The sequence below is a fragment of the Malaclemys terrapin genome, chromosome 1, assembly GCF_027887155.1.
Source record: "Malaclemys terrapin pileata isolate rMalTer1 chromosome 1, rMalTer1.hap1, whole genome shotgun sequence".
Lineage (NCBI taxonomy): Eukaryota > Metazoa > Chordata > Testudines > Emydidae > Malaclemys > Malaclemys terrapin.
The window spans coordinates 231,681,954-231,698,581 of record NC_071505.1 but is presented as its reverse complement, the minus strand read 5'-3'; the positions used below and the strand labels follow the sequence as shown (position 1 = coordinate 231,698,581).

The 16,628-nt window shown below is 40.8% G+C and overlaps 1 protein-coding gene across 1 annotated transcript in view; it reads right to left on the bottom strand.

Annotated features, from left to right (window-relative positions):
- OCA2 (OCA2 melanosomal transmembrane protein) overlaps positions 1-16,628 on the bottom strand; it is a 344,911-nt gene that overhangs the window by 241,344 nt on the left and 86,939 nt on the right. The window contains exons 3-6 of the mRNA XM_054016529.1: positions 12,481-12,579; positions 11,279-11,467; positions 6,866-6,923; positions 5,141-5,213 (exon numbers count right to left, since the gene is read on the bottom strand). Of these exons, the coding sequence (XP_053872504.1) occupies positions 5,141-5,213; positions 6,866-6,923; positions 11,279-11,467; positions 12,481-12,579 (419 nt within the window). The remainder of the gene's footprint in view (positions 1-5,140; positions 5,214-6,865; positions 6,924-11,278; positions 11,468-12,480; positions 12,580-16,628) is intronic.

Below are 16,628 nucleotides of genomic sequence, written 5' to 3'. Positions count from 1 at the left end.
AAAATATTTCACAAACATGACAACAGCGTAGGGTGACCAGACAGCAAGTGCGAAAAATCAGGATGGGGGTGGGGGGTAACAGGATCCCATATAAGAAAGAGACCCCAAAATCGGGACTGTCCCTATAAAATCCTGGCGACCCTACAACAGCGTATTGAGCCTTGCCAACTGCAAAAGAGGGCCTGCTGCATTGCACTGTGGCTGAATGAGCTTTTAAGTCAATAAGTTACAAATGATTTGGAAAAAAAAGAAATCGCACCATCACCATTTTGGAAAATTATATTAAATCAATTTAATTTGAATCAGGGTCAGTACAGAAACCAAATGCATTTGTGATCAAAATAGTACTAAAGCAAATCCTACAGACATGGAAAATCTCCATGAAGTCAATGGAGGGGGTGGTTTTCTGGTATTGCTTTTGACAGCTGCAGCCTAGCTACCTCAGTGCTGTGTGCCAGATGTGCCTTGGTGAAATGGGCAAAAGCAAAGAGAAACAGCAGTTCAGAAGGAGGGACATAGAAGATGATGGGAAGAGAGACAACTAGGGATAACACAGGTAAGGAACAACAATAGAAAGAAAGGGAAGGAGGAAGAGAAGATGGAAGAGAGGTAGTCATAGGTAAAATGAAAAGTAGAAATAGCTCCTACTGCCAGAGATGGGAAGTACTGCCTCCAACAAAACTAATTCTGGTGCTGAGAGACAGTGGGCATGACAGGGAAAACCACAAACATCAAACTGAAGCTGGAAAGGTGGAAAAAATACAAAAGGGGAAGAAGAAAGAAGGGTATTACTCTTTTTGGCATGAAAATGCTTACAAATTCTTGGTTTTTCATTGAAAATATTTTTCATTAGAAGTTTTCCAACCATCTCCAGCCTGTACAAGCCTCTGCATTCCCACATCAGCTACATTTTGCTTTCAAAATTTTAACGCTTTCCTCTATTTCTCTCCAGCACAGTTAATTTTGAATTAGCCATACTGGCAGTGCCTGCATAGACTTTCCTGTCAGAACTGAATCATTATTATTTTTCACTGATCTCTGCCCTTTCCAAACACAGAAGACAACAGAGTCAAATCTAGAGAGAGAAGTTCTGTACCTGGACTCATGGTACTATTCCTACTAACCTTTGTGGGAAAATTTTGCGCTCACATAGAGACTGATCTTGTGAGACAGCAAGCTCCTCACAAGATCAGACGTTTACATGAGTACAGGCATCAATGGGAGATGCACCCATGAGAGGAGAACAGGGCCATATGTTTCTAATTCACACAACAGCAGATATCTAATTGAAAAAAGTGCCATGGCTGCCATCAGAGATTAACTCAGGGACCTCCAGAGCCCAAAACAAGAGTCTCTAAGCTTGAGCTAATGAGCCAGTGTCACAGACATAGCTGCCCCGTAGCATCCCTTGCTGGCAAAGCATGGCACTGGCACTAGGGATGTTCCCTGCCTCAATTTCCCTTCACCTGGATTTTCTGTGTCTCAGCCGTCTGGCTAGCTCACTCTCAGAGTTCAATTCCTTTCTGGGGTGACAAAAGTTCACACAAACAAAAGGTTCTTTCTTATTGTTTGGGCTCCACTTCAGCTCATCCTCTGGGCTCAGTTCCCAGCCTCTTCTGGGCTACTTTTAAGTCTCTCTGCTCTGGGATAGAGTGCTGACTCCCAAGCTGCTTTCCCTGGAGTCCCCTCACAGCCTCAGCCTCTCTGGGCTACCTTTCAGTCTTCCCTGCTCTGGGATAGTGCCCTGACTCAGGAGTCTTTCCAGAACCTACTTCAGGGCCTTTCACAGGACCCCAACTTGCTCCCTGTGGTTCCTCCCTCTGAGTTCTCTGGCCTTTTTACAAGGTTCAGGTATTAACCAGGCTGTTACCTGACTCCAATTAATCTTACCCCCTTGGCTGGAGGCAGCTAACTATGGCATAGGTGGGACTAATTGAACAAGGCTGCCTAACCCCAGGAGTCCTGGCCCTTAAAGGGCGGGCATCCCATCACAGTCAGGCTCTGCAGTGGAGATCTGTAACAGACCCTCATCTTTTGTAGGACAGGCACAGAGGACACGTAATACACACTGTCTAGTGGGATGCATAAGTTCTCAGGGCAGAGACCTTTCCTATTGGTCCCTAATTCACCATTCACATATGTAGCACTCTAGAACAAATATGGCAAACAACAATAATATAGAAGAAATGCAGTCATTCCAAAGTATGGCCTCTTCAGTAGAATTCAAGAGAAACAAATACATAGAATCTTAGGACTTGATTGGACCTCAAGAGGTCATCTAGTCCAGTCCTCTGCACTCGTGGAAGGACTAAGTATTATCTAGACCATCTCTGCCATCCTGATAGAGATTCCACAACTTCCTTAGGCAATTTATTCCAGCGCTTAACTACCCTGAGAGTTGGGAAGCTTTTCCTAATGTCCAACCTAAACCGCTCTTGCTGCAATTTCAGCCCATTGCTTCTTGTCCTATCCTCAGAGGTTAAGAAGAACAATTTTTCTCCCTCCTCCTTCTAACAACCTTTTATGTACTTGAAAACTGTTGTGTCCCTCTCAGTCTTCTCTTCTCCAGAATAAACAACCCCATTTTTTTTTTCATTTTTCCCTTCAATCTAGACCTTGAATCATTTTTGTTGCTCTTCTTTGGACTCTCTCCAATTCATCCACATCTTTCCTGAAATGCGGTGCCCAGCACTGGATACAATACTCCAGCTGAGGCCTACTCAGCGTGGAGTAGAGTGGAAGAATGACTTCTCGTGTCTTGCTTACAATATTCCTGCTAATACATCCCAAAATGATGTTTGCTTTTTTTGCAACAGTGTTACAGTGTTCACTCATATTTAACCTGTGATCCACTATGACCCCCAGATCCCTTTCCGCAGTACTCCTTCCTAAGCAGTCATTTCCTATTTGTATGTGTGCAACTGATTGTTCCTTTCTAAGTGGTGTACTTTGCATCTGTCCTTATTGAATTTCATCCTACTTACTTCAGACCATTTCTCCAATTTGTCCAGATCATTTTTAATTTTAATCCTACCCTAATAATGATACCATGTATTACCTGCAAGCCTGGCAGTGCTTATGAATATTTCAGTCTGTATGTAGATATTAATTCCCTGTAGTCTAATACTTAGATTTCAAGGTACTAAAAACTCAGATTCAACACCAGAATATTGGTGCATTTAATCATTCACTAAATGTTCATGTATAATGAACAGCTCACATTAGTAGTAATAGAAGCATCAAATTAAATGTCTTCCCTCCTCACCCCCTGCATAGGTTCCAAGCAATGGTGCCAATTAGAGATGTCAGAAGTGGGGAAATGAAAGAAATCCCCCTTCCCTCAAGGTTTTGGCACTTGCTCAAAGTTCCACAGGCTATGAAGCTGGGGCGGGGGGAGATGCTCCAAGCACTTTTAAGCAGTGGTCCCCTACTACATCAGTCCAGCTGCTGTTGGAGCAGTCCAGAGCATTGCTCCAGCTGTGTGGTTGCAACGTCACTGAAATTTGACCTGGCCAGCCCTCTATCCAGACAGAAGGGCAACTGGGCCAAATTTCAGTGGGTGTCATTGTGATCTGATGCATGGTGTCACAACACCACTCAAATATGACCAAACTGCCACTCTGTACAGATGGAGGGGTGGCCAGCCAAATAGTGTTGTGACCTGGTATATGGGGAGTCTGTCCCTGTACAGTGAAATGCAAGGGAATCTACTGAGAACTGGACTCCTGGCAGCATCAGTTCATTCACTCTGTGGGTAAGAGAGAGGAGAAACTCCCCAGCCGAAGGAGACCAGGGGTCCATATGGGGTGTGGAGCAGGGCCTGGAGCAGGGTCCCTGCCGTGGAGAGGGCAAAGATCAGAATTTGTGCTCCAGAAAAATATCTGAATTAGCACCCTTCCAAAACTAAAAGGGACCACTGTGATCATCTAGTCTGACCATAGAATTCCCCAAAAATAATTCCTAGAACATGTCTTTTAGAAAAACATCCAATCTTTATTTAAAAATTTTCAGTGATGGAGAATCCACCACAACCCAGGGTAAATTGTTCCAATGGTTCCATTATACCACTGTTAAAAATGTATGCCTTATTCCAGTCTGAATTTATCTAGCTTCAGCTTCCAGCCATTGGATCATTTTATACCTTTTTCTGCTATCCCGAAGAGCCCATTATCTAATATTTGTTGCCCATATAGGTACTTATAAACTGCCATCAAGTCACCCCTTAACCTTCTCTTTGTTAAACTGAATGAATTAAACTCCTTACGTCTAGTGCTATAAGGCATGTTTTTTAATCCCTTAAATCATTCTTGTGAGTCTTCTCTCAACCTTCTCAAATTTATCAACATCCTTCTTGAAATGTGAACACCAGAACTGGATACAGTATTCCAGTAGCAGTCGCTTCAGTGCCAAATAGAGGGGTAAAGTCACCTCTCTGCTCCTACTCAAGAATCCCCTCTTTATACTTCCAAAATTTGTGTTGGCCCTTTTGGCTGCAGCATCATACTGGGAGTTCAACTTCATATCATTGACAAAGGAAGCAGTATTCCACCATCATCATCAAGGACTCAAAGCTTCTACTCAAATCTCCATCACTGCGTACATTTTTCATTTTCTAAATACAACTTTACTGGACATTAACAAGAAAAAAGGATTCTGTCCATCTTCTTGCTTACTAATTATTACAGGTAAACTATGATAAGGGTTATTTATTAAAATGTATTATTAATAACTTTAATTCACATTTAAACTGGTCATATCTTTAAGGGAACTAGTTTGGGATTTTTCTGTCATTGTGACCTTACACCTCTGTTGTTTACATTTTGCATATTGTGGTCAGGTTTCATTATGAACTTCAGTTCCCTTTTTAAGACATGAATAGGGGTCAAGTGGTGTCCAGTTGAAGAAATAGGAAAATCAGGCCTTTGCACACTTCATTATCATTTACATAAGTTACTATGGAAACAGGTTTGTGAACAAATTAATTTGCTACCATAAGGGCAGTTAGGTAGCATCACAGACTCTAAGGAAATAAATCGCTGTAATCAGCAAAGCAGCCATTTTGAATCAGCTTATCATCAATATAACCGATGACCGCACTGCTCTCTTTAATTTTTAAAGAAAAGAAAATGATAAAGGATACAGTAGCTTTCCAATGGTGACACAGCCAACATCTGCCAGGGTGCTCCTTGATCTGGATAAGTGCTAAATAAAATCTATGACAAACAAAAAATGGGCATACATTGAATTGTTACAGAGTTGACCTATCTACCTAGTCTGTCTCAAAAAATATATGAAATGGCCTTTCTTGAACCTTATAAACAAATGCATAATTCACAATAATGTATTTAATTCCAATTGCTGATATTTCTCTTAAAACTAGGCCTGTGACTCTCAAAAAGAGTGAGTGGTATTGAGGTGTAATCCCTCACCACATTTAAACTAGCAAAGTCATACATTTTGTTTATTGTAATCAAGTATCTCTCAGGACCAAGTTGCAGGCTAGTTTTAAGTTTCTGCCAGGTAGAAAAAGATTCCTCATGTCAGGCAAGCAGATAATTTCCAACCCTCCAAAACACTTGCAGAGCCTTGCAGCCTAACAGTTCACAGATTCCATTAGAACTGTCCTTACAGTCAACAGCAGCAATCTGACAACTCAGCTGCAGAACCCCCTCAGCCACCTCCTCTGCTATGCCTCTAGCTTCCCTCCACTAGAACACTGTGACTGCTACTGAATCCTGGATCAGTGTCTCCCTCCATTCTTTTCCTGCCTCCACCTTTCAAGCGTTGGATTTGTTTCATTATAGTACAGTAGGGAGCAACAGAGCCAGGCAAGGAGACACTTAATTCGGGAGCTGGCTGCCTCCACCAGCACTGTTGATCAGTTAATATGAGGCAAGGAGGATGGAAAAGCCAGGATAATCATGAAAGAAAGGAGGAGAGAAAATGAGGATCCTGGAAGGGAAAGAGTGAGAGGAGAGAACTAGAATCAGGCAGTGGACTAGAGGGGGGATTTGAGGAGAGATGAGAAACAGCTCATTAGAGATGGAAATTAAAAACACACACACGGCATTTACAGGCAAGAGGCACTTGTGGACGGGGAAAAGAGACAGGAGTATTAGAACAATGAAAAGAGGAAGAAGGAAAGAGCAGAGATTATAGAAGGAGAAGACAGGAGGATGAGGAAAGGGTTATAGAGACAGAAAGAGAGAGGAATTAGAATTAGGGCATCAAGCAGAATGGGAGAGATTTTTAAGAAGGGCTGGGTCTGGGAGAACTAGCTAGAATATGAAGCTATATACTATTTTCACCCTCCCTGCTTTATTCCTGGGACAGTTTCTCTGTCTTCCCCAATGGCTGCTAGAGTGCAGCCTTCTGCAGCTCCCCTCCCTGTGCTAGCTGACCAGAAGTGATACCGGCAGCCACATTTTAGCAGCCATTGGGGAAGGCAGAGAGCCCACATGAGGTTTTGCAGGGCCTGTTTTCCACTCTGCAAGGAGTTCCATGAGAGTTTGAGGAGGAAGTGGAGAAGTTACTGTGGACATTTTGACAGAGGAAGAAGCTGACCCCTGAAGGCCCCCACTTTTGAAGCGGTACTTGAGGAGCCATTTCAAAATCATTATACACCTGCCAGTGACATACATGCTAATTAACTGGACCTGCCTCCTCTCCAAGCTCCTTTGGGGGCACAGTTTGTAGCATGTGGGACAGTGTTTAATTCACAAGAGACCTGTGCATCTTTTTGCCCATTGATCCTCACTCCCCTAAGAGGATTAAATTTAGCCTTAAGTGACAGTAATTCCAATTTAAAATCATTACACTAATTCTAATATATTAAATGTAAGAATATTGCAAATCCAATACTTACAGAGCACACCACTACAAAGATAAAAAGGGTTGAAACTTTTAGGAATCTTAAACAGCATCTGAAAGGTAAGAATAATGTTACTTATACATACAAGAGTACTGAATACGGGCACTAAAATGCAAGCAATTGTCTATTGCCATTCCAGAGCCCAATCTTGTCATCCTTACAAATACAAAGCTACTTTTGACATCAGTGGAGTTTTCCTTGTATAAGAACTTCAAGGCTGGGCCCTAAATACATTTTACTTGTTACACAAGAGGCACACCATCATGGCTGACTTCTCCAAAATTTGATCAATCCCTCAAAATATTTCTAATACGTACCCTGAAAATTATTGAAAAAAAATCATAGTTGTAAGAAGGGAATAGACATTTGGAGTCCCGCAATAATAAAATTACACCTCTACCCCGATATAATGCTGTCCTCGGGAGCCAAAAAATCTTACCACGTTATAGGTGAAACCGCGTTATATCCAACTTGCTTTGATCCACCGGAGTGCGCAGCCCCGCCCCCCCAGAGTGCTGCTTTATCGCGTTATATCCAAATTCATGTTATATCAGGTCGCGTTATATCGGGGTAGAGGTGTATCTCTTTAAAACATCACCAGTTTCTGGACATTCACAGATAAACTATCAGAACCTTGGTTTTGATTTATATTTTACATTATCACAGTGAACCTGAGTACACTGAACAATGACTTATTTTAAAAAGATTCAGTGCCATCAAATATGCTAAAATCTCAGGAAAATATTTAGTATGTCAAACCAGGCTTGTTTTAAATTAAACTATTTTCTATTAAAAATTTGCATTTTCCAGTAATCAGTTTTTACATTTACCATTTAAAAACTATGTCCTTGTGTCTTGTGTGTGGGAGCTCTCTCTCTCTACTAATTATTTTTCTATTTGTCAATACTATACGTAAAATCAATGTGTGATAGAAAATATACCCCAGTGTTCACACCCTACATGCTACTGGAATAATGTTTGTACAAGGTATGCCTTGTGAGGTATCAGTAAATATCTCATAACTTGCTGATCAAGAATATCATGGCAAAATGCATATAGCAACATTATATGTAAAGTTTGAATACAAGCTGAAATCACGACTGAAGTATGTTTTCCAGATAAGTCTGGGGAGTGCCCAAACTAGTTGCTGAGAGAGGGCAAGCTGACGCCTCAGACAGGTGGAAACAAGGCTGATGAACCATTACCTGCTAAGTGGCCAGTCTTTGGCAAGGAAGGGGGCAGGGGCAAAAAATCTACATCTTAGCAAAGAAACAGCATGGAGTTTCCTTCACTAGACTGCCTGTCACCTTGCTCCCAGCTGGAAATGCTTCTCAAATGGGGGACAGGACTACCAAAAGAAGGGGCAGATACCCCAAGACACCCTTTCTCTCTCTGTGTCTCTGGTATCACTCCTAAGAGGACAAGGGAAAATAGAAGTTGGACTTGGGGGGAAGTGTGGATCCTGACCAGAAGAGTTTGGTCAGCAACCTTGCTGGAAGCATATGGTGATAAATCTTTGAATCTAATATAGTTTGTAGTTAATAAACTTGTTTTAGTGTTTTATCTAATCCAGTGTGTTTGAATTGGAGTGTCTGGGTAACTATTTAAAATAATAAGCTGGCATATTATTCCCTTAAGGAATAACAGACTTAATATATTTGTACTGTCCAGGAGAGGACTGGGTAGTACAGGACATACATTTCTGGGGGAAGATCTGGGACTGTGTTGAGGTCACCCTTCAGTATAAGTAAGGCTTGTGAGAGCCAGGGTTTAGCTGTCAAGCTGCAATTACACACAGACCCTCAGCGTGTGGCTTGCCTGCTGGAAGGCTGTTTGTGAGTGGCCCAGGTGGGAGCTACTACAACAAAGCATTATAAGGCACTCAAAGGCAGGGGGGACACAGCCCCCACTAGTCTGGATTATGCCCCGGGTATGTCATATTGTTTTATATTCACAGTAGCAATGGGTTCTACTTTGTAATTTGTCTCTTAAATCTCTCCATTAACTAAAACCATGGATGTCTCCCTAGTATTTTAGCTAAAAGTAAACATGAAAAAAATCCACTGCCTTCTGATAGAATGCCAAGTGAGTGGGTTGCTTTAAGCCTGATGGGGGCAAAGAGAAAAACATTCCAAGACACTAGAATTAGTTGAGAAGGGTCTAGTTCAATAACCAGCTGCATTAAGAGAGTCATTTGTGTAATAGAAAACTAAATTAGACAAGTTTCAAAAGATTCAGAAGTCATGTTTGAATCATAGGGGAAATAAGAGACGGAAGGGGAAATAAGTCCTAGGATCAAGATCACTGATGGGAAAATTAGAAACCATGTAGGTGGCCACAGAGTGATCCAAGCTGCAAGGCAGCAGAGAAGCAGGCTCAGTCTATTTAAAGTCTTTCATCTAGAAACATCAAAGTCCAAGCTATTGAAAAATGGAAAATAGCAGAAAAAAAAGGTTTGAAACTCAAGGCAGCAATGACCAATTTTAAGTTACAAAAGCAATTACCAGCACCTCAGGATTGATAATACGTGTGAGCTACAACCAAGTAGGATGTGTGAAGAACACCCAGTACATGTCTTTAATTATATATTTTGTTTCTCTCTCCCACATCTATTCTCTGCCTCTTAACAACACACTATTTACATACTTTGTTAGGATTTTTTAATATTTTACAAATTATTAAAGCCCTGTTCAGATTATTTTAGATTTAATGCATTTGATAAATCTTCAGTCTGCACTTCCAAATTATGTTTCAACAGTTCCTATTGAAACAAGAAACATGATGACAACTACATTGGAAGATACAATAGAAATCAAGAGGCGTTAATTGAGAAGTCCATAACTACTTGTCCTTAAATAACAAATTCATCCTCAGGGACTGACAAGATATAATTAGAAGCTTCTGAAAAATGTTATTTTATTGATGAAGCATAGCATTTGGGGGAGAGGGTTGTTTGGTTGAATTTTGGCACTTAGTATTACCAGAGCAGTGCTTTTAACAGCTTACAAACCAGAAACGAACAGCCTTTGACTTAACTGTATTTAGCAAGTACAAATTCTGTGCCAGATTCTATCCTGATTTATACCCCCAGGGGAATCCCACTGGACTTCAGTGGGCCTGCATGAGGTGCAAATCTGGGAAGAATTTCCCCTTCTTCTCTAAATTTAATGATTTTGAGCCACATCCTCAGCTAGTAGCTTTATTAATGTCAATGGAGCTATGCTAATTTATACCATCTGAGGATCTGGCCCTTTATATATATTCAACAATATGGCAAAATATCTCACAGGAAAATCCACCAAGGAAATACAGTACTTTCCCAAAATGTAAACGTATGTGGTTTTGCAAATGATTAAGTAAAGGAACCAAGCAGGACTGAAACAACATCAAATATTGGCTCAAGCTGCTAATATTGCAAAGAAACAGTGCTGGTATAGTTGTCAGTATTTATCCAAGCTGTGCTAACTGTAGCCAATACAGTTAGCCTACTCTGCTTATTCAACAACAATGGAGAATAGGGAAAATCCCATGTTATTTAAATATCCCTAATTAGAACTGGAAAATAAACATGAAGCAGTGAGCTAAAACAAAGCACATTGTGTGATTTAGCCAAATAACGTTTTGTAACAGAGTGGCAGACTCTAGGAACTGGCACAGGATGCAGGGCACCTATGTTGAGTAACAAGAGATATTTGAACCCTGTGCAATGCTGCCAGGTGATTACTACAGGTGCAAGTAGAATATAAAAAGAGTGCTGTAGTTTCTAGAAGGGGCAAAGGGAACTAGCATCTGGAACAAATGGGTTCTGCAGCTAAAATCTAGGAAAAGCCAACACTGACCAATTTTAGGCTTAAATTCAGGTTGTGTTGATAACATTTAATTTACCCCAAGAAAGAAGTAAATGTAGACTTTATACAAGGTCTGCCTACTTTAGATAACTGAAGGATGCAGGTCTGTTTTGGCACATTTTGCATTACAGTACATATAAAAAGCTATTATGATTATAATAAAAATTTACGAAGATAGTGGTAGTTAAAAACTATGCAAACAAAAATTTATCCAAGCAGCAAAACCTATTGTGGAAGATCTTGTGGTATTATTCACAAAATGAACACAAAGAACTTTAAAAAAGGCATATAGACATATTTTTCCCTTATATAGTATTTAGTTAGAGACCTAAGACAGGTTGCGAGTAATAACAAGGAGCCATAAATCTTAACCAGATTTCATGATGAATTTCAAAGGGTGTTTTGGTTTTGCTTAAAAATTGATGGTACAACATGACCCAGAATATGGAGTGTTATTTTACTCATTTGCAGAAATGAAATCATTTTCAAGACATCTGCCTTTGGTTATTGACCCTTTCAGAAGTAACAAAAACAAACCAAGCAAGCTCTGGATTCATACCTCATCTTTGATAAATTGAACTTGACATGAAGGTTGTCCAAGAGTTCATATTTCTCAGAGGAAGCAGATCTAGACAAGCTGGCCATTTCACTGCCTAGGTGAGACCTTTGCTCAAATTCTGCAGAGCTGTTATCCCATGAATCATCATCTGTGGTAAAATCTGGATTATGAAGAGCCAGACATCGTAACCTACAAAACATTTTTAATAAAAAATGAATAAATGATTTCCCTTAATTTAAAAATATACTGGTTTATATCCTGATTTTGCACATTCTTAACTTTCCTGTGATTGATTTCAGTGGGAATACTCATGGTAGTCAAGTTAAGCATGTGCCTAAGAGTTTGCAGAATCAGGACATTAGTGTGATGGCTGGTGGAAGAAATGGTATCTGGCTGAGATTCTAGGAGCTACACAGAGTCAAGTAAATTGTGTGCATTTAGGAACTGGGCAGTGCAGACGGCTTCTCTGACAAACCTCTGCTTCATGAGAGTGAATATCTGCCCTGTCAAATCCCATGCATTTGCTGCAGTGAAGAGAACAGCTCCAGTCTGATGACTCATGGAAGGTTGACTGGAGTGCAGCTAGTCTCTGGCCTGGTTCCCCATCTCTGTGGCCTGTGGAAAGGCTAGTGGAGAGGGGAAGAAGCAGGGCTGTGTGAGAGGCACAAGGAGAAGAGTAACTGTGCAAGGGCAGCTAGAGTGTAAGGGAGTCTGTGAAGGGGCAGGAGTTGGAAGGTGCCCAGTCTATATGCATCAATGTTTTGACACATACTTTGGTTCACTGAGGAGTCAATAGAGTACCTCCATGGGGGAAGAACCCTTGGTGCGCCAGTGTCTCAGTGCATATAAGAATTGGCTCCTTGGTGCACCAGGGATTGGATTCTGTAGGCACCAACACATCAGCACATCACAAGCTTCCTACAGCACTGCTGTGTCAGCTCCCCAATGCATCAGGAAGCAGCAATATGTGAAGAAAATCCTATGCACTGGTATCTACATGACAGTGTCACTCACCCTACAGCCCTCCTCTCATCCTCTTTCACACAACCTACTTCCTCCCTTTTCCTTCCCATTTCCCCATCATATTCCACTAAAGTTCTACTCTGCTCACAACCCCTACTGTCTAGGCTGCCTCTCTGCAACCAGAATGTCAGAAGGAATGATGTAAAAGCAATCCTTAATTTGAAATAAAAATAACCCACCCATTGTCCTCAGAGGAAACCTTCAGCAAAGGCGTCTTCTCTGTAAAGCAGTTGTCCTTTGACCTTGCGCTGAATAATTTCGGCAAACCAAAGTGGTACCTTAAAAATAAATAAATAAAACTATACAGATAAATCAACAGAATTGTTAATTCTCATTTTAACGACCCCCTAAGGCGCTACACAATATTTTATTAGCTAAAAGTATATTTATATAACTAATTAAATATTAACTTATCAAGTGGTTGCTTCCTAAAAAATTGCAGGCAAAATCCTCTCCATTCTTCATTGAGTGCAGTCACCCGCTGATTGCATAATTTGTATTGTTCCATGTGCCTAACTTCCACAGAAGTCATTCCACATGTGCAACCAGGGCAGGTATGCAATAAAGATCCACATTGTGAATAAGAGTTCTATACCGCAAATCAGAAAAGAGAATTTTATGCTGCATTTGGACTCAGATTTTTTGGCAAGACCAAAGTGATGCTGGATCAGAGGAAAGAAACCCTTTGAAGAACTGGCTGACACACCTGTCTTCCTCCTTCCATCCATGGCAATCCCCACTTCTCCCCATTCATCCAAGTGGTTGCGAAGTTTTGGGATCATGTTTGATTAGTCATTAACCATGGATAATCAAATAGCATCTGTGGTAAAAAATGGCTTCCTCCACCTCACTAGTAAACTTTGCCCTGGAGGAGGATCTACCCATAGAAATCCATGCTTTTTCACCTCTAGAATGGATTATTTGAATCACTGTATTCAGAGCCAAGGATGGGAACGAGGCAGAGGTTCCAATATGCATCAACCTACCTCTTCATCGTTGCAGGCCTCTGTGAACCCATCATCTCTTTGTTCTGATCCCTCCACTAGCTCCCATTCTGCTTCTGTTGCTGACATAAGACCTTGGTCCCGATCTCCAAAACCACAAGTAAGTTAGCATGCAGCTACATCACTGATCACATCTCTAAATCCATGATCCACTGAGACAGTTGTCACTTTATCCACTGCAAGTAGCCAAGTTGAAGTCAGAGGGACTACTCACATTGTGTGAAGTTAAATATGTACATAAGACTTTGCAGGACCTTAGGTGTCCAGTTCAATCTGCCAGATAGTTTCCAATATTTGTTATCTGCTAGCTGTGCTATGGCCTATGTGAACTGAAGATGGTGATTTCAGTAGATGGTCTACATCTTACACGCATACCCCGTTGTAAGCACCTTGTTATAGCAATCTCAGAAGAAAACCAGGAAATGATTGGGCATTGGGACTGAACTACCTGGTCCCTCCAGATCAGGGTTCCGGCACATTGGCAGTGCAGTGTGAGATTCATTGTGATGGTCTGTTCTGTGAAGAGATGGCTCCATTCTCTAAGGCTGTCAACGTGCCATCTTTTTAAGAGCTTTTCATTCACATAAAAAAAGTTTAAAGAAAAAAAACTCCATGTTTTTGAGAGCTTGAGCCCTCATTTAACTCAACTACAGTCTAAAAGTATTGTTTCAAACCCTATAGTTTTTACAAAATAAAATCCATAATCATAATAAAAATATTATTGGGATTTATAATTTTAGGCTCATTTAACATTAACAATATCTTCTAACTATGCATTCCTTGCAGAAATTTTCACCAGAAGATGAAATGTTTAGTTACAATTCTGATGGCAGGATGAAGTTTCTTGTGTTCTGCCAATATTTGACAAGGGCAAATGGGATGACCCAGGTAATTATAAGCATGCCAGCCTGACATTAATCACAGGCAAAACAATGGAGTGGCTAATACAGCTCGATTAATAAAGAATTAAAGGAGGGTAATATAATTAATGCCAATCAACATCAGTTTATGGAAAATAGATCCTGTCAAACTAACTTGATATTTTTTTTTATGAGATTACAAATTTGTTTGGTAAAGGTAATAGTGTTGATGTGATCTACTTGGACTTCTATAAGGCATTTGACTTGGTACTGCTTGACAGACCTTTGATTAAAAAAATAGTATGAAACAAAGTGAACCTGACACACATTAAATAGATTAAAAACTGGCTATATGACAGGTCTCAATATCTAATTGTAAATAGGGAATCACTATTGAGTGGGTGTGTTTCTAGTAAAGTTCCACAGGCATTGATTTTTGACCCTACACGATTTAATATTTTTAGCAATGACCTGTGTTACCTAGCAGCTATGTGTTCTTGGGGAACCAGAGTGCAGTACCCAGCTTGTCTGACTCACAAAAGAAATCCCCCGACCCCAGCCTCTGCTTGAACCAAAGCCGATCAGAAGAAAGACTTACTAAAAGCAATGAAAAGGCAGTGAGAGACACACCTAAACCCCTGGGATAAGGATGACAGGATTAAGGAAACTCCCCTCGCCTCATTTGCATCAAAGATGGGACAAGGAGGCATCTCCATACAGAATGGAGAACAAGGAGGCATTCGCATACAGAATGGAGAACAGAGATTCCAAGGCAAGAAATGCATGGAATTCTGGGACCAGAAAATCAGGGAAGCACTGCATGATGGGGGATCTCTGCTCCAGATGTTAATGAAAACCCACACCTGCACACACCCAGCTCAGTAGTTATTAGACCAATTCTAGTAATAAATCCTTTATTGGTATCCAAAATAGTGAAGTTCCCTAATTGCATTGTGAGCTCCCTCCACGGAACACCGCCCATAGCCAGGAATGATCAGCTCCCATTGTCTAGCCTGAACAAAACGACTTTGGTATACTCCCATGAGCCATCAGTTTATACATAAACAAATCTAGTATTCTCCCTTGAACCATTGTAGTTTCTCTACAAAAACACCTACCCATGCTCAAGTGTTCTGATGCCGGAATCCAAAATCTGCATCAGTTCCATTCTCTCTCTCTCTCCACCCCTCCCCTTCTCCCTCATGGGTGTCTTTTGGTTTCCTCATTTGCTCTGCAGCAACGCTCCTCGTACCTAAGCTAAAAGATCCCTGCAGCGCTCAAAAATCCTGTTTCAAAGTGGTAGCCGTGTTAGACTGTATCAGCAAAAAGAACAGGAGTACTTGTGGCACCTTAGAGACTAACACATTTATTTGGGCATAAGCTTTTGTGGGCTAAAACCCACTTCATTGGATGCATGCAGTGGAAAATACAGTAGGAAGATATGTAGAGAACATGAAAAAATGGGTGTTACCATACCAACTCTAAGGAGACTAATCAATTAAGGTAGGCTATTACCAGCAGGAGAAAAAAAACTTTTGTAGCGATAATCAGGATGGCCCATTTCAAACAGTTGACAAGAAGGTGTGAGTAACAGTAGGGTAAAATTAGGATGGGGAAATAGTTTTTACTTGGTGTAATGACCCATCCACTCCCAGTCTTTATTCAAGCCTAATTTAATGGTGTCCAGTTTGCAAATTAATTCTAGTTCTGCAGTTTCTCATTGGAGTCTGTTTTTGAAGTATTAAGTCACAATTCTCCAACAAAAAAAACAGACACCATTGAGAGGGAATTTGCAGCAGGAAGAAGCAGAGCTCCGTATGAGAACACAAGTAGTACATTGATAGAATTACAGAACTACCCCACCCAAAGAGTAACCCTAATAAATGAGCATACCCCAAAGTAACGGACAAAGCTGGTAACAGCTGGAATAAAACAAAATAATCACTGATGAAGTTTGCAGATGACACAAAGATTGGGGGGAAATGATAAATAATGAAGAGGACAGGTCACTTACATAGAGTTATCTGGATCATTTGGTAAACTGGGCACAAGCAAACAAAATATTCTTTTTAATACATCCATATGTAAATCTATACATCTTGGAACAGGCCCTATGTACAGGATGGGGGACTCTATCCTGGGAAGCAGTGACTGTAAAAGTTTTGGAGATCATGGTGGATAATCAGGTGAACACGAGCTTTAGCTGTAATGCCATAGCCAAAAAAGCTAAGATGATCCTTGGGTACATAAACAGGGGAGTCTCAAGTAGGAGTAGGAAGGTTGTAGTTCCTCTGTATTTGGCACTGGTATGACTATTGTTAGAATACTGTGTCCAGTTCTGGTGTCCACAATTCAAGAAGACTGGTGATAAATTGGAGAGAGTTCAGAGAAGAGCCAGAAGAACGGTTAAAGGATTGAAAACATGTCATAGAGAGATAGACTCAAGGAGCTCAGACTGTTTAG